The sequence below is a fragment of the Oncorhynchus tshawytscha genome, linkage group LG07, assembly GCF_018296145.1.
Source record: "Oncorhynchus tshawytscha isolate Ot180627B linkage group LG07, Otsh_v2.0, whole genome shotgun sequence".
NCBI classification, from domain to species: Eukaryota; Metazoa; Chordata; class Actinopteri; order Salmoniformes; family Salmonidae; genus Oncorhynchus; species Oncorhynchus tshawytscha.
Window position 1 is genome coordinate 34,720,365 of NC_056435.1, and position 18,636 is coordinate 34,739,000.

At 40.7% G+C, this 18,636-nt stretch overlaps 1 protein-coding gene across 1 annotated transcript in view; it reads left to right on the forward strand.

Annotated features, from left to right (window-relative positions):
* Positions 1 to 553: 553 nt before the first annotated feature.
* The window catches only part of LOC112254430 (succinate--CoA ligase [GDP-forming] subunit beta, mitochondrial), a 127,360-nt gene continuing 109,277 nt past the window's right edge, over positions 554 to 18,636 (forward strand). The window contains exon 1 of the mRNA XM_024427011.2: positions 554 to 705. Coding sequence (XP_024282779.1) covers positions 589 to 705 — 117 coding nt within the window. The 5' untranslated portion in view covers positions 554 to 588. The remainder of the gene's footprint in view (positions 706 to 18,636) is intronic.

An 18,636-nucleotide genomic window follows, 5' to 3' on the forward strand; every position in this document is an offset into this window, starting at 1 on the left:
GCATCAAACGCATGGAAACCATGCATTTGACACCATTCCAGCTATTCCGCTCCAGCCATTACCATGAGGCCGTCCTCCCCAATTAAGGAGCCACCATCCTCCTATGGCGTGCAAACATAAGAGGTCCCATGAAAAAAACGTGCTGCCTATGAAAGTCAAAGGCCAATCCAAGTGATTTGTTCGGGCGCCTGCTAAAGACATGACTCAAACAAGAACCAATTTGCCATTCATACAGTACAAATGTTTTTGAGGCTCTCTCTCACTAGATTGTAGCCTACAATGTACACACATGATATCAGTTTGTGAGTGATATGGGGATTGGAGATATGTTTATTTAAACATAAAGCAAAACTTTTATAAACAATGCCAACCGTGGTCATGTTGATCTGAGACTTGCTGTTGGAAAACCACATTAGTGTCCGATTTTCGGATGTTGCACTTTCACCTCCCCGACTAAACTCCTCAACTTTCCTCTATTGGCGGTTGCTTTAGCCTTACCACTCTAATGCGCCCAGACCCTTCTCCGTTGAATATTTTTGCAACGCCCACTTCCGCCAGCCTCCCTATCACCGGTCAGATTGCACGCACATGGTCCTTCACAGTGATCTTTTCCGCGTCAACATGGCGGCATCCATCGTATCCCAGACTGTAGCGAGAGGACTACGTAGAGCAAGCGCCAAGCACTTGTTCCTTGACAAATTCAAGGTACCGACATAATTTATAAATGTTCACAATATGCTTCTGATGTTATAATGGCTGGTTCCAGTGTAGTGCATTCGCTGTCATTGTCACCGACAGGTCTCGAGCTTGCTAGCCTGGCAGCTGTAGCCAGAAACGGACAGCTCAAAGTTGAGAAACAGCTCGCTGATGAGCGTGTCCAGTCCATTATCTTACCAACGGCGAGATAAATGTAATGACATTTCATAAAACACTTTCAAAAGAAGACAACTATTATTCGAACACGACATCAGCACTGTCATATTTGATTTCCATCACAAGATCTGCATGCGTTTTTGTCTTAACTGTCCTTGTGTAGTGCAACGTTAGAGCCACTAGATTAAGTACATTTATCCAATCAGCTTGGTAATTTTTTAAATGCCGATTTGAATAGATACTATATATTGTGTCATTGTGCTGGATCACTATTGTTGCAGTGGTAAAACTGTAGTGCTGAATTGAATATTAAGTGTCATTGACAACAGAATAGCTGCTAATTAATTAGGTATATTTGTGTGGAAACATTTTGAGCTAGTTGTTTTGCAAGGCTGATCATGTAAAAACAATGTCACGGAGGTGCATCGAGTATAAAACCAAAATGTGATATTGATTGACCTCTGTTTTTCCTGTGATAATTCACTATGCAACCTTTGACCCTAGTTGACTGACTAAAATGCTGACATAAGTGTTTAATAGTAATGTCAGCTTTCAAGATGTGGTAATAGTTCAAAGGTCAGTGCTATTTGCACTTTAAGCTTTATAATTAATGTAGATAACGTTTTAATGTTGCTAAATAGATTCTATGAATTTGCACTTTGTGCACCATGGCAGATGTTTTGGGGTTTGCACAGTTGTAGCAGTTTGTCAGTGACACCTGGGGATAAAGATTAACTTGGGAGTGGATGTGGCTGGATGTCTTTGTTTAATCTTTCCAAACCTCCATGAAATATACTGACACAATTAGAGTAGCTAATGTCCTCTGTACTACAGCAGTGTTATGTAGTTGTGAAGAACATGTTTTTGAAAGAAGTATGAGTGATTCCTCACGAAACTCAGACAAAAAGAGATTTTCACGCTGGATGGTTGACATATTTGACATTTGTATCTAAAAGCATAATTGAGAAATAATTCATAAAAGTTAGCATATTTATTACATTTTTGGTCTTACACAGGACTCCATTAACTCCAGTGTTTAATATGTAGGTGCTACAAAGAAAACATTGGTGTCATATGAAGCTTTACCGCTTGCTCTAATATAAGTCATATTTTGATTTGAATATCTTTTTTATTTTTTTATTTTATTTTTTTTACATTAAAGCTAGACGTGGCCACAAGCAACACCGGAGATATTATGATGAGTGAGATGCAACACTTCACTCTCACACAGTCACAGCACATGTGCACGGGCGTTTAACTGTTCACAGCGTGGTAGCCAGGGCATCAAAACAGCGGAGATGTTGAGCCTCGTGCTTCAACGCTCTAAGTTGTTTTGCGGAAATTGACCCACTATGCAGTCTACTTCATATCGCTGAATAAACCTTTTAATTCATGAATATTGAAAAATAGAAACATGATTATTGAAAACATTAAAAAAACAATTTGTCTAATTAAAAACCCTTTAACTGGCACACAGAAGTACATAGACATTTTGTTTGGGCTGAAACGTTTGTATTTAGCCCTAATATAGGCCAAAAATAAATAAATAAATACATACATTTGCATGACTTAAAATTGGATAAAACATCTCAAACAGCCGGTTGAGTTGCCCAGTAGGGGTAAACTCATTTTGTATTGAAATTTGCAAAGACTTTTTAAATAATAATAAAAAAGTATGCATTTTAATTAACATTGTCTGCTTCCTTTATAATTGAAGACCGGCATAGGTAAATGATGACTGATATCAAATATGAATAAAATGATAGTTGTGTGTCAAAATATTAATATGTAAATTAACGTGTTTACTGTTTATATGCTCATAATTATGGCTGACTCGATAGACTGTTGGTCAAGCAATAGTGTATATATATATATATACATACACAGTGCATTCGAAAAGTATTCAGACCCCTTTACTTTTTCCACATGTTACGTTACAGCCTCATTCTAAAATGTATTAAATAGTTTTTTCCCTCATCCAGCTACACACAATACCCAATAATGACAAAGCAAAAACAGTTTAGATTTTTTTGCAAATGTATAATTACATTTATTTTTTAAATATCACATTTACATAAGTATTCAGACCCTTTACTCAGTACTTTGTTGAAACACATTTTGGAAGCGATTACAGCCTCGGGTCTTCTTGGCTGTGACACTACAAACTTGGCACACCTGTATTTAGAGAGTTTCTCCCAATCTCTGCAGATTCTCTCAAGCTCTGTTTGGTTGGATGGACAGCGTCGCTGCACAGTTATTTTCAGGTCTCTCCAGAGTTGTTCGATAGGGTTCAAGTCCGGGCTCTGGCTGGTCCATTCAAGGACATTCGGAGACTTGTCCTGAAGCCATTCCTGCGTTGTCTTGGCTGTGTGCTTTGGGTCGTTGTCCTGATGGAAGGTGAACCTTCGCCCCAGTCTGATGTCCTGAACGCTGGTTTTCATCAATGATCTCAATGTACTTTGCTCTGTTCCTCTTTGCGTCAATCCTGACTAGTCTCCCAGTCACTGCTGCTGAAAAACATCAACACAGCATGATGCTGCCACCGCCATGCTTCACCGTAGGAATGGTGCCAGGTTTCCTCCTGACGTGACGCTTGGCATTCAGGCCAAAGCGTTCAATCTTGTTTCTGAGAGTCCTTTAGGTTCCATTTGGCAAACTTCAAGCGGGCTGTCATGTGCCTTTTACTGAGGAGGGGCTTCCATCTGGCCATCTACCACAAAAACCTGATTGGTGGAGTGCTGCAGAGATGGTTGTCCTTCTGGAAGGTTCTCCCCATATCCACAGAGGAACTCTGGAACTCTGTCAGAGTGACCATTGGGCTCTTGGTCTCCTCCCTGACCAAGGCCCTTCACCCCCGAGTGCTCAGTTTGGCCGGGCGGCCAGCTCTAGGAAGAGTCTTGGTGGTTCCAAACTTCTTTCATTTAAGAATGATGGAGGCCACTGTGTTCTTGGGGACCTTCAATGCTGCAGGCAGTTTTTGGTATCCTTCCCCAGATCCTTGCTTCGACACAATCCTGTCTTGGATCTCTATGGACAATTCCTTTGACCTCGGTGCATGTCAGAGCGAAAACCAAGCCATATCAACTGAGACCTTATATCGACAAGTGTGTGCCTTTCCAAATGCCTTGCCTAATCAATTGAATTTACCACAGGTGGAATCCAATCAAGTTGTAGAAACATCTCAGGGATGATCATTGGAAACAGGATACACATGACCTCAATTTCAAGTCTCATAGCAAAGGGCCGGAATACTTATGTAAATAAAGGCAAACATTTCCTAATACCTAACTTTTTCTTTGTCATTATAGGGTGTTGGAATCGGCTAAAATTTGAACATTGCGATGTTAAATAAATCATTGGAAAGAAACATTGAGTGAAAGAGACTGGGTTTTATGTCAGAAGTTAATGGTTCACTGAAGAAAGACTGAAGGCTTTGGAATGTGTTGGGTGGACGAGAGGAGAGCAATGTGTTGAGACTGATGGACATCTGTGGATTAAGGGAAGGAGTGGTTGAGGACAGATTCCCTTAAGGGAGTAATAAGGGTTTAGTATCCTGTTACCTTCCTGTAGAACCATAAAATGTAAGGATGGGAGAGAAGGATTGTCTTAAGTGGGATCTATATAACTGTGGTGGGAAGAAATGTTTTGCTGTCTGAATTACAGCTGTACAGAACCTTTGGGAATAATTAAACTTGGTTAAAGCTTCTCTAGTGTCCTAACAGGGGTATTGTGAGTAGATTGAGGAAAATGCGCTGTATATGGAAAAATACTTTTAAAAATGTAAACCAATCGATTGTCGGGAACAGCCCAACTTATATCTGTAAAATTACATGACTGAATAATATTGTGAAACATATTGAAGATAACAGGCAGATGGAATTAAAACAAAACAAAAAAAAATCATATTTACCATTTGCACAGACCAAAAAATCCTATAACAATATTTGTCCATAATTGCTAGCTTTGACTAAATTGCTTTCCCTTAATGGGCAACTCAACTGCCTTGTAGAGCATTTTTTCCCCAAGAGTTCCTAACAATTTAAATTTAAATTTAATTCCAAAATTATGTTAGAGTTTTTTATAGGCCTGTAATTTCCATTTTATACACAAATAGTACTGAAATGTGTGATGTTTGGTTTTTCTAACGTTCACGTCCTGGTTTTCAACCATTTTTGAATGTTTGTTTAAAAAAATACTTGATTCCGATAATGAAAACCACCTGATCATTTTACTAAATTACATCGGTTGAGATGACTAAATATGCCTAATAAAATTAATGCGTTTTAATTTTTAGAATTGCTTGTCAAAATTAGCTCAACTGCCCGGTTGAGCTGCCTGTTAAAGGGATTATACACTCTACGGGCATATCAAAGTAGCAGTGAAATGGATTCAAAATGGTTGCCCTCTGCTGGTGGTTTGCAGGATGTGCAATGATACAAGTAAATGAAGGGCTATGATTTTCTTACATTGTGATTTAAAAACAAAAATAATAATATTAATGTCATTTTCTCTGTATAAAATGGGCCATACCTTTTTTAAAATTAGCAGAGATACCATTCTGGAACTTTGATATGCCCGTAGAGTATATTAAACTCAGCAAGAAAAGAAACTGATCGTCTCCTCGCAGTGACAGACCATGTGTAACAACACCTGCACAGGATTGGTACATCCGAACATGACACCTGCGGGACAGGTACAGGATGGCAACAACAACTGCTCGAGTTACACCAGGAAGGCACAATCCCTCCGTCAGTGCTCAGACTGTATGCAATAGGCTGAGAGAGGCTGGACTGAGGGCTTGTAGGGCTGTTGTAAGGCAGGTCCTCACCAGACATCACCGGCAACAACGTAGCCTATGGGCACAAACCCACCGTCGCTGGACCAGACAGGACTGGCAAAAAGTGCTCTTCACTGACGAGTCGCGGTTTTGTCTCACCAGGGGTGATTTTTATCGTCGAAGCAATGAGTGTTACACCAAGGCCTGTACTCTGGAGCGGGATCGATTTGGAGGTGGAGGGTCACAGCATCATCAGACTGCCTGCAATGACAACAAGCACAATCTCAACGCCTCCTCCCTCATGTGGTACACTTCCTGCAGGCTCATCCTGACATGACCTTCCAGCATGACAATGCCACCAGCCATACTGCTCGTTCTGTGCGTGATTTCCTGCAAGACCGGAATGTCAGTGTTCTGCCATGGCCAGCGAAGAGCCCGGATCTCAATCACATTGAACACGTCTGGGACCTGTTGGATCGGAGGGTGAGGGCTAGAGCCATTCACCCCAGAAATGTCAGTGAACTTGCAGGTGCCTTGGTGGAAGAGTGGGGTGACATCTCACAGCAAGAATGGGCAAATCTGTTGCAGTCCATGAGGAGGAGATGCACTGCAGTACTTAATGCAGCTGGTGGCCACACCAGATACTGACTGTTACTTACTGATTTTGACCCCCCTTTGTTCAGGGACACATTATTCAATTTATGTTAGTCACATGTCTGTGGAACTTGTTCAGTTTATGTCTCAGTTGTTGAATCTTATGTTCATACAAATATTTACACTTGCTAAGTTTGCTGAAAATAAACTCAGTTGACAGTGAGAGGACATTTCTTTTTTTGCTGAGTTTATGTTCAACAATATATTGAAACATCTAAATTGTTTTCAATATTCATAAATTATTGTACAATGTTATAGAAATCAAATACTACTCATATTACAGAGCAGTAAAGCTTTATGTGAAACCGATGAAACATATTGGAGTCTTAAAGGAGGCCTGGGTAAAGCCAAAATGTCATAAATATGCCAACTTTTATGGATTATTTCTCAATTATGCTTTTGGATACAAATGTTTACATATGTGTCAACACTTCCTCCAAAGGACTATTCTATGGATACATTTGTTTTGTCTGGGTTTTATGAGAAATTACTCGTATGGGCTATTTGGGGTCACAGTTTGAAGGTCGCTGAGTGCTTTATTGGACTATTCGTATTGGCCACAATGTCTATACTGAAAGTTATATTGCTGTTGCTAAAGTAGACTAAATATATAGTGAGCTTCACAAATATTGGGGCAGTGAAAATTGGTGTTTTGGATCTGTACTCCAGCACTTTGGTCCCATATTCAACCTTGTGACTCTACAAACTGGTTGGATGCATTTGTTTTTTTGTTTGTATTTCAGATTATATTGTGCCCACAGGGTGTCTGGGATGATGTGAGCCATGACCAGCCTTTCAAAGCATTTCATGTCTGCGGGCATCATTGCTATTATGATCAATGTAATCAGCATTATTTCCCTTTATTCAGAGGTGATATGCACGGAGTGCACAGTTTCCCTGGTACCTACTTCTACCCACATATTATCTGCCTGAAGCCCTGGACACAGTTACAGTATAACTCTCCCTCCCACGACTAGGCTAACTCGAACAACACTCTTAGCAAGAGCAGAAGACCATCCCCCCTACTCACACATGGGTACTTGCTGCTTGAAAATCTAGTTTGGTATTCTGTGTATGGTGCTAAGTAAGCATATATTTTCATCTCGTTGGTATAATGAGACAGTCCCTAGCTACTACAGCTATCTGGAAGAAGGCTTCGGATAATGAAAAAGCACACACTGCCAAGTTGTATTACATTGCACATCTTTATATTGAAAAAAACGTTCAATTTTGAAGATGATGCTAGTAACCAGAGTTTCCAGTGTGCATGTGATAAAGGAAGTAACTAGATTCAATTGGATAGCATTAGATAGATGATATATTGTAGTATTTTTCTCTTACCCTTGTGTTATTGAGAGGCTGTGTTGTTGAGCTCAGCAATTTTGCCTCCAGATTCTAGCCTAGATGGGTGTGTTAATTTCCCTCAGCTTCAGGGGTTAAAGCACCCCCACCTTCCTTTCAGCCTCTCCTTGTGTTCACACTTCATCTACATGCGAACCTCAGCGCAATCTGCAGGGCCCTGGATGTCTGCCAGCAATCCAAACAACTCCAAACAATTAATATTTTTACTCAGTGACGGCACACGCGCACTGACTTCAGCACCGCTATTCTACCCCAGTGGTAAATTTATGCAGAACTTCTAATCTAAGTTTCCTGGCTGTAGCACCTGGTTTTGATACCCTCTCTCGCTTATGGGCCCGCTGCCGACGTGATAAGAGTAACGATCCAGGAGGCTGTTGTCTGTGGCACAGTATCAGAGCCCGTTCAAGATGACTGACTGACTGGCAGGTAGAGTCACAATGGAGTCTCATCGGCTATGACAGTCATCTGCTCCACAGGGAATTCAATTTCCAATGATTTGTCAATAACAATGCGCAGGAGATCACAATATTTCAGATGGGGAATGTGGGGGAGAGAAAGTTATGGGTGTTTTTTTTTTTTCTCCTCATAAATCAATCTCCTAAATTCTTGTCTGCACAGCGAGATAATCCTCTGGCTCTTAAATGATTATTTTTTACTGTTGCCACACTGTGCTGAATTTGAACATTTGCAAAGGAAAATAAGGTGTCACAGCTCTTGCCCCGTAGTACTAACCAGCCTCAGCCCAACGTCAGCGTTGTGAGTGGGATTCTGGAGCGAAAGAGGCGCTCAATGAGACTCTGTCCTGAATATTTTAGCGAGGGGGTGGGGGCTGCGACGACTCTGGTTGCTGGAACTTCAAAAGTCAGGCGGTTTTCCCATCTGTCTACAGCAAGAGCACATTTACATTTCCTTCCCGTGGGGGATACAGTAGACCAAGTTAGCTATAACTGGATTTGAATATAATTTCGCCAAGGTTAATAGCCATTTCTGTAGCTCATAAGAGGTGTTTAGGCCTTTTCAATAATTTAGAAGGGCTGCGATCATTCTGAATTTGGCAGCCTCCAAAGCAAGAACGTAATGAAGGAATGCACTCATACCAATCCAGTCAATTCAGTTCTTCTTTACTGATGATAATTAGGAAACGGCAGCAGTTGAAATGGAAGAATAAAGAGCAATATTGTAAAAAATAAAATCAGGATATAGGCTACTGTAGGCCATTGACCTTCACTAGGCCTATATCTATTCCTCTTGCAACAATGGTCAAATGTTCACACTTCCGTAGCTCCCACGTCCTGCACAAGTCATCCCAGTATGAGAGGAGTGCACTTTGACAGACTGAGCATCCAAACGTCTTTCCTGTCTTATCTTCCCTCATGACCTGACACCTGCAATTACGTCTCCCTATGACGTCTCTTAATAACTATGCTAATTGCTAAACGTCCTATCTGGACACCCAGAGTCTTGAGTTTGTTCTCCCGCTAAGCCTGTCTGCAGCAGATTAGGCCCTCCTGTTCCTCACATTGCCGATTGATGCAAATCTCTGTGATCTAAATCCTGTAGCCATGCTCCACTACTCCTGTCTCACCTTTGTTCCCCCTCTCTACCACAACACTGCTCCCATCCCAAACAGGCAGACGTCATGGTTCACGCCTTCCACCATGGCTTAATGGAGCCTCCTCCAGATCTCCTCTAATTCCTGTCTTGGCCGGGACATGACCTTGGCTTACACAGGCCAAGGACTTAAACTACATGTCTTTAGAATGGCAAGGACGAGATCAACTGAGAAAGGACAGTGGTGATTAGTGATGGGGGGGGAGTAGTTGCATATCGGGATATTATTTTTGACATATCGTATAGTTGGCTGCACCTGCACCAAAACCCCATTATTTTTCCTTCATAGCTTGTTCTCTGTCTTTTTTAAATAGGGAGCCAATTAGTTTTCAGCACTTATTTCCATGACTGATCAAAACAACATGTTTTCTCATTGCTTTTTTGTGTCCATCTGCTGCAGACATATCGTGAGCAATGTGTTTGGAACATCGAATCTCAATAAAATCACAGTATTGTATCGCAATACATATAGAATCGCAATATATATCGTATCAGCACGTAAGTATTGTGATAATATTGTATTGGGAGCTCCCTGGAAATTCCCAGCCCTATTGAGGATGTTGTAGAAGAAACAAGGAAGTAACTACAGTACAGAGAGAGTAAGAGGTTCTGTTGGGTCCATTCCGTTCAAACAGAGTTTGACTCTTATTTTATTTAACAAGGGAAAGCCCATTGAGACCCAGAGTCTCTTTCAAGGGAGACCTGGCCAAGTAAGCAGCAACAATCAGTACATTACATAGTTAAAACATACAACATGATCCAGCCTAAAAAAAAGCATTTACTCTGAACCGTCTCCCATCAATATTTTAAATTCATTCACTAGCACTAACATATCTAGATGAAGCATGGATTGTAGACTATTCCATGCGTCTGGTGCACAAGAAGAGAAGGCAGTCTTGCCTAATACTGTAAATGTCCTGGGGACTTAGTAGCAACCACCTAGCAGACTGGGTATGGTAACTGCTGGTGGTGAAAGAGACCAGACTACAGAGGTAAATAGGGAGGTTACCCAAAATGGCTTTGTAGATGAACGCATACATTTGTGTCTTTCTGCTCACAAAGTGAGGTCCAACCTACCATTTGGTACAATGTGCAATGACAGGAAAACTGTGGGTGTTCTGTCATCAACATTTAATTAGTCCATTCGTTTGAAGGGACTATACGTCTGTTTTTTCCGAATAAATGCTGATCTGAATTAAGCTACTAGGCCTAATGCTTCATCGTGCGTGATATCACTACATGGTTGGTTTAAATGTGAGGATTTACAGATGATTCACATTGGCCTGTTTACGCTGCCTTTCTGCCCCTTATATCAGGGTCGCCTCCATCACTGCTAACTAGTATGCAGTGGCTGTCTAATTACAATACAGCCCATCTTTATGAGTCAGAACTAATAGCAAACTACCCCCTCATTAGCTGGAAAACATTTAACTGCAATCAGGACAAGCAATGATTTTTATAACAAATCTAAGTGTAGTGTCTATCCATATTCCGGGTTCTGGTCTTGGTAAGTGAATCAGGATTCCAAATCCCTTTAAACTCAACCGGATGGTTCGCTAAACAGAGGCAAAGGGCATGAGTTCAAAACCTGAATAGGAACAAATCAATTCGGTACAATTGGCAAACTGGCAATTTGTTAATTTCTTAAACATTTGATAAAGCCCCTTAAGGAGCATTCTGGTTAATTAACTGGGAGGCCATCCATTGGTGCTAATTAGCCAGAGTCTTTTCAAAGGGTTAGGGCCTGGCCATGACTACTAATGAGAATTTTAACCCCAGGAGACATCTAGGGACGCCACTGTATTAGAAAAGATTCAGAACTGTCGACACATCCTCTAGAAGCTGTCTGGCTGGCTCTATCAGATTCAGAGCACAGAGGAGGGAGAGACTAAACATATGCATATATAGGATCACTTTTGTGGTGTTTAACAAAGACATAAAAACAACAAGAGTATGCACTTTTCTTGTGAAGCTTGTAGGCCTACATGCATTCGGAAAGTATTCAAACCCCTTGACTTTTTGCACCTTTTGTTACGTTGCAGCCTTATTCTAAAATGGATGATAAAATATATATATTCATCAATCTACACACAATACCCAATAATGACAAAGTAAAAACAGATTTTTGCAAATTTATATCTAAAAAAATAGGTAATAAGGGATCTGTTTTATTTGAGTATTCAGACCCTTTGCTATGAGACTTGAAATTGAGCTCAGGTGCATCCTTGTTTCCATTGATCATCCTTGATGTTTCTACAACTTGATTGGAGTCCACCGGTGGTAAATTCAATTGATTGGACGTGATTTGGAAAGGTGATGTCTATGTAAGGTCCTACACTTGATAGCGCATGTCAGAGCAAAAACCAAGCCAGGAGGTCGAAGGAATTGTCCGTAGCTCTCCGAGACATGATTGATTTGTCGAGGCACAGATCTGGGGAAGGGTACCAAAACATTTCTGCAGCATTGAAGGTCCCCAAGAATACAGTGGCCTCCATCATTCTTAAATGGAAGAAGTTTGGAACCAGAAAGACTCTTCATAGAGCTGGCCACCTGGTCAAACCGAGCCATCGGAGAAGGGCCTTGGACAGGGAGGTTTCCAAGAACCCAATGGCCACTCTGACAGAGCTCCAGAGTTGCTCTGTGGAGATGGTAGAACCTTCCAGAAGGACAACCATCTCTGCAGCATTCCACCAATCAGGCCTTTATGGTACAGTGGCTAGACGGAAGCCACTCCTCAGTAAAAGGCAAATGACAGTCTGCTTGGAGTTTTTCAGTGGCAGGGACTGGGAGGTCTAGTCCGGGTCGAGGGAAAGATGAGCAAAGTAAAGAGATCCTTTCTGAAAGCCTGCTCCAGAGCGCTCAGGACCTCAGACTGGGGCGAAGGTTCACCTTTCAACAGGACAACGACCCTAAGCACACAGCCAAGACAATGGAGCAGTGGCTTCGGGACAAGTCAAATGCCTTGAGTGGCCCTGCCAGAGCCCGGACTTGAACTCGACCGAACATATTTGGAGTAGAGGTCGACCGATTATGATTTTTCAACGCCGATACCGATTTATTGGAGGACCAAAACAGTCGATACCGTTTAATTGGCCAATTAAAAAAATTATTATTATTATTTATAAATAAAAAAAAGAATTGTACAAAATGTGTAATAATGACAATTAAAACAATACTGAATTAACACTTATTTTAACTTAATATAAAACGTAAATTAAATTAGCCTCAAATAAATAATTAAACATGTTCAATTTGGTTTAAATAATGAAAAAACAGTGTTGAATTTGTGCCATGTAAAAAAGTGTTTAACCTCTCTGAACCACCCATACCGAATCCTGGATAATTGTCATCAGCAACGCTGAATAGCATAGCGCCACAGTCAAATAATATTACTAGAAAATATTCATATTCATGAAATCACAAGTGCAATATTGCAAAACACAGCTTAGCCTTTTGTTAATCCACCTGTCGTCTCAGATTACGAAATTATGCTTTACAGCGAAAGCAATACAAGCGTTTGTGTAAGTTTATCGATCTCTTGACAAAACAATAAGTACACTTAGTATCAGGTAACTTGGTCATGAAAATCAGAAAAGCAATCAAATTAATTGTTTACCTTTGATCTTCGGATGTTTTCACTCACGAGACTCTGTTAGACAACAAATGTTCCTTTTGTTCCATAAAGATATTTTTTATATCCAAATACCTCCGTTAGTTTGGTGCGTTATGCCCAGGAATCCACCGGAAAGAGCGGTCACGATAACGCAGACAAATTCCAAATTATATCCATAATTTCCACAGAAACATGTCAGATGTTTTTTTATAATCAATCCTCAGGGTGTTTTTCAAATATCTATTCGATAATATATCAACCGGGAAAGCTGGCTTTTTCACTAGGACCGGGAGTAACAATGGCCGCCTTTCTCTTTTTGAGCACAATTCACTCTGAGAGCCCCCACCTATCCGCTTACGCAATATGGTCATTCACGCTCATTCTTCAAAATAAAAGCCTGAAACTATGTCTGAAGACTGACACCTTGAGGAAGCGATAGGAAAAGGAATCTGGTTGATATCCCTTTAAATGGAGCAATGGGAGGCTATGGAACATGGAGTTTTCAAAATAGAAGCCACTTCCTGGTTTGATTTTTCTCAGGGTTTCGCCTGCAATATCAGTTCTGTTATACTCACAGACAATAATTTGACAGTTTTGGAAACTAGAGCTTTCTATCCTAATCTGTCAATTATATGCATATTCTAGCATCTGGTCCTGAGAAATAGGCCGTTTACTTTGGGAACGTTATTTTTCCAAACATAAAAATAGTGCCCCCTAGCTTCAAGAAGTTAAGTTCCTTGCTCAGAACATGAGAACATATGAAAGTTGGTGGTTCCTTTTAACATGAGACTTCAATATACCAAGGTAAGAGGTTTTAGGTTGTAGTTAATGTAGTATTTATAGGACTATTTCTCTCTATACCATTTGCATTTCATATACCTTTGACTATTGGATGTTCTTATAGGCACTATAGTATTGCCAGTGTAACAGTATAGCTTCCGTCCCCCTCCTCGCCCCTACCTGGGCTCGAACCAGGAACACATCGACAACATTCACATTCGAAGCATCGTTACCCATCGCTCCACAAAAGCCGCGGCCCTTGCAGCGCAAGGGGAATAACTACTCCAAATCTAAAAGCGAGTGACGTTTGAAACAGTATTAGCGCACACCCAGCTAACTAGCTAGCCATTTCACATTGGTTACACCAGCCATTAGGCTGATAGGCTTGAAGTCATAAACAGCGCTGTGCTTGCGAAGAGCTGCTGGCAAAACGCACGAAAGTGCTGTTTGAATGGATGATTACGGGCCTGCTGCTGCTCAGTCAGACTGCTCTATCAAATCAGACTTAATTATAATATAATAACACACAGAAATACGAGCCTTTGGTCATTAATATGATCGAATCCGGAAACTATAATTTCGAAAACAAAACGTTTATTATTTCAGTGAAATACGGAACCGTTCGGTATTTTATCTAACGGGTGGCATCCCTAAGAGTAAATATTCTTGTTACATTGCACAACCTTCAATGTATGTCATAATTATGTAAAATTAGTTCGCAATGAGCCAGGCAGCCCACACCGTTGCATATACCCTGACTCTGCGTGCAATAAACACAAGAGAAATGACACAATTTCACCTGGTTAATATTGCCTGCTAAACTGGATTAGTAGTTATAACTAGTGATTAGGATTGATTGTTTTTTTATAAGATAAGTTTAATGTTAGCTAGTTATTTACCTTGGCCTCTACTGCATTCGTGTAACAGGCAGGCTACTCGTGGAGTGCAATGGTTAGAGCGTTGGACTAGTTAACTGTGCGGTTGCAAGATTGCAACCCCTGAGCTGACAAGGTGAAAATCTGTTGTTCTGCCGCTGAACAAGGCAGTTTGCCTAGGAACTGTGAGTTGTCATTGAAAATAAGAATGTGTTCTTAACTGACTTGCCTAGTTAAATAAAAGGTAACAATTCTTTTAAATTCTTATTTTTTTTAAATAATCAGAAATCAGCACCCAAAAATACAGATTTCCGATTGTTATGAAAACTTGAAATCGGACGTAATTAATCGGCCATTCCGATTAATCGGTCGACCTCTACTCTGGAGAGACCTGAAAGTAGCTGTGCAGTGACTCTTCCCATCCGACCTGGCAGAGCTTGAGGATATGCTAAGAAGAAGGGGAGAAACTCCCCAAATACAGGTGTGCAAAGCTCATAGCATCATACCCAGGAACACTCGAGGCTGTAATCGCTGCAAAAGGTGCTAAAACAAAGTACTGAGTAATGGGTCTGAATACTTATGTAAATGTGATATTTTATTTTTAATACATTTGCAGAACTTTTTGCTTTGTCATTATGGAGTATTGTGTGTAGATTTCTGGAAAAAATGATTTAATCAATTTTAGAATAAGGCTATAACAAAATGTGACTCGATTCAGGAAACTAGGCGTATGTCTCAAGTCACGACTTCACAGGAGAGCCGTTTGAACGTAATAAATATTTTTATCAAAATGTTGTTTTTTTTGGCAGAAATCCCTTCTCGAATATGTGAGCTTTCATGTGCCTTAATAAGAAACTTTTATGCCATCTGTAAATATGAATAAAGTTGTTAAATGATGAGCCTAGTTGGTTTAGCCAAAGAAAAAGTGGATAACCTTACCGCTAGCCATGATTGGCTGAGATAATGAGTGGGCTGGAGATGCCGAGAGATGAGTTTCAGATTGGTCTGCGGGTGTAGCATCTTGTCTATAAAATGAGCTGCTCGTTATGTGTAGATAATCCTTTCTACTGAAGTTTTTTCGGAAGATATTACATTAGCCATGGAGAACTGCAAATATGTTGTTGCTGTTCTCAACGTTGCTGCCCTGAATTTATCAGGCGCTATCGACTAAGGTCAGTGGGGAAAAAGTTGTGATGGACTTCATTCTGGAGGATGATCATTCCATGCTGACTCTCTGACTCTGAAAATGAATCAGACGATGAGGAAATCCCTGATTTAGGTAAAAACATTTTCATTGAAGAAGACATTATAGAGTTATCTGATGACAGTGATGGGAAAGAAACATCAATTAACAGTGATGTTGTCACGGAAGAAGTTGACCGAGTTTTGAAATCAGTGGAACACAACTGGCCAAACAAGTTGTGCAAACTAAACAGAAATGACACATGACGTCTTATTTAATAAAAGGGGTTGCAGTCTGCCGTGACGCTTTCATCCATGTATACATACGGGTAAGAATCTAGCTACAGTTTCAGATATTATACGTTTCTAATTTAGTCAAAGTTGTTTTCATTACAAGTTAAAGCTTGCTGTTAGCTAGCCAGCTGGAGTTTGATGGCTGGCTTGCTAGCTAACATTGAACCTATTTGGTTCACTTTAGCTAGCTATGACATTTGGTTTGTATTGTTACTCGTAATGTTACTCCTATGGATTGGGATTATAGTATTTTTGTTTTAGCTAACTAACATTAACGTGACATGTCTAAACCAAAGACTCCAAGTTAAAGCTTGCTGTCTAACATTAACTTACGTGTATAAAGTGTGTAATGTTAGTGATGTTTTGTCAGAATGCCATTTTGCATGGTTATAGCCTAATGTTAGTTAGCTAGCTAACATTGAACCGATTTGGTTAACTTAACTTTAGCTAGCTATGACAAGCGGTTTGTATTGCTAGTTAATGCTTGCTGTTAGCTAGCCAGCTGACGTTAGATGGCTGGCTAGCTAGCTAACATTACGTGTCTGAATTTTTCTCAGAATGCCATTTCACATCTATTGTATAATAATGCTAAAATATTTGTCTGGAGTTTCTTTCAGCATCAGTAGAACACGCCTGACTCTCCACCAGTCATACAAGGAGAATGGCCTAATAACTCCCATCAGAAAGAGAGCTGGCCCAAGCAAGCAAAGGCAGCAGTGCAGTCATCAACTACATGCACTATTTCTTCACCAACTACAGAGTTGGGGAAATGCGTGTGGACCTGAATTGTGATAATTGCAATGGCCTAAACCTTCCTCCCATAGATGGTCTGCCTCTACAAGCACCACTTGGACAAGACACAGCTAGACAAACTTGTCTTTTTTGAGAAGATCAAGGAGTTTTGCAACAAAGAGGCTACGGACATCACATGCCCTGCACCGAAGTCATGAGCAGGACAGAAACAGGCTCTCTCTTAAAACACACCATACATTGCTGCTACAATTTTTTAAAATGTTTAAAAATCCTGCTACTCAGCCACTTTGCCCCTGTTTGTATGCATATAACTACCTCGTCTATCAATGATATCGTTATTGATATTGTTCTTGTACACACAGTTGTGGGCAAAAGTTGAGAATGACACAAATATTTATTTTCACAAAGTCTGCTGTGTTAGTTTGTATGATGGCAATTTGCATATACTCCAGAAAGTTATGAAGAGTGATCAGATGAATTGCAATTAATTGCTAAGTCCCTCTTTGCCATGCAAATGAACTGAATCTCCAAAAAACATTTCTACTGCATTTCAGCCCTGCCACAAAAGGACCAGCTGACATGTCAGTGATTCTCTCGTTAGCACAGGTGTGAGTGTTGACGAGGACCAGGCTGGAGATCACTCTGTCATGCTGATTGAGTTCGAATAACAGACTAGAAGCTTCAAAAGGAGGGTGGTTCTTGGAATCATTGTTCTTCCTCTGTCAACCATGTTCACATGCAAGGAAACGTGCTGTCATCATTGCTTTGCACAAAAAGGGCTTCACAGGCAAGGATATTAATGCCAGTAGGATTGCACCTAAATCAACCATTTATTGGATCATCAAGAACTTCAAGGAGAGTGGTTCAATTGTTGTGAAGAAGGCTTCAGGGCGCCCAAGAAAGTCCAGCAAGCGCCAGGACCGTCTCCTAAAGTAGATTCAGCAGCGGGATCGGGGCACCACCAGTACAGAGCTTGCTCAGGAATGGCAGCAGGCAGGTGTGATTGCATCTGCACGCACAGTGAGGTGAAGACTTTTGGAGGATGGCCTGATGTCAAGAAGGGCAACAAAGAAGCCTCTTCTCTCCAGGAAAAACATCAGGGACAGACTGATATTCTGCAAAAGGTACAGAGATTGGACTGCTGAGGACTGGGGTAAAGTCATTTTCTCTGAATCCCCTTTCCGGAAAAAAGCTTGTCCAGAGAAGACGAGGTGAGCGCTACCATCAGTCCTGTGTCATGCCAACAGTAAAGCATCCTGAGACCATTCATGTGTGGGGTTACTTCTCAGCCAAGGGAGTGGGCTCACTCACAATTTTGCCTAAGAATAAAGCAATTAATAAAAAATGGTATCAACACATCCTCCGAGAGCAACTTCTCCCAACCATCCAGGAACAGTTTGGTGAAGAACAATGCCTTTTCCAGCATGATGGAGCACCTTACCATAAAGCAAAAGTGATAACTAAGTGTTTCGGGGACAAAACATCAATATTTTGGGTCCATGACCAGGAAACTCCCCGGACCTTAATCCCATTGAGAACTTGTGGTCAACCCACAAACAAAACCCCACAAATTCTGACAAACTCCAAGCATTGATTATACGAGAATGGGCTGCCATCAGCCAGGATGTGGCCCAGAAGTTAATTGACAGCATGCCAGGGAGGATTGCAGAGGTCTTGAAAAAGAAGGGTCAACACTGCAAATATTCACTCTTTGCATCAACTTCATGTAATTGTCAATAAAAGCCTTTGACACTTATGAAATGCTTGTAATTATACTTCAGTATTCCATAGTAACATCTGACAAAAATATCTAAAGACACCGAGGCAGCAAACTTTGTGAAAAATATTATTTGTGTCATTCT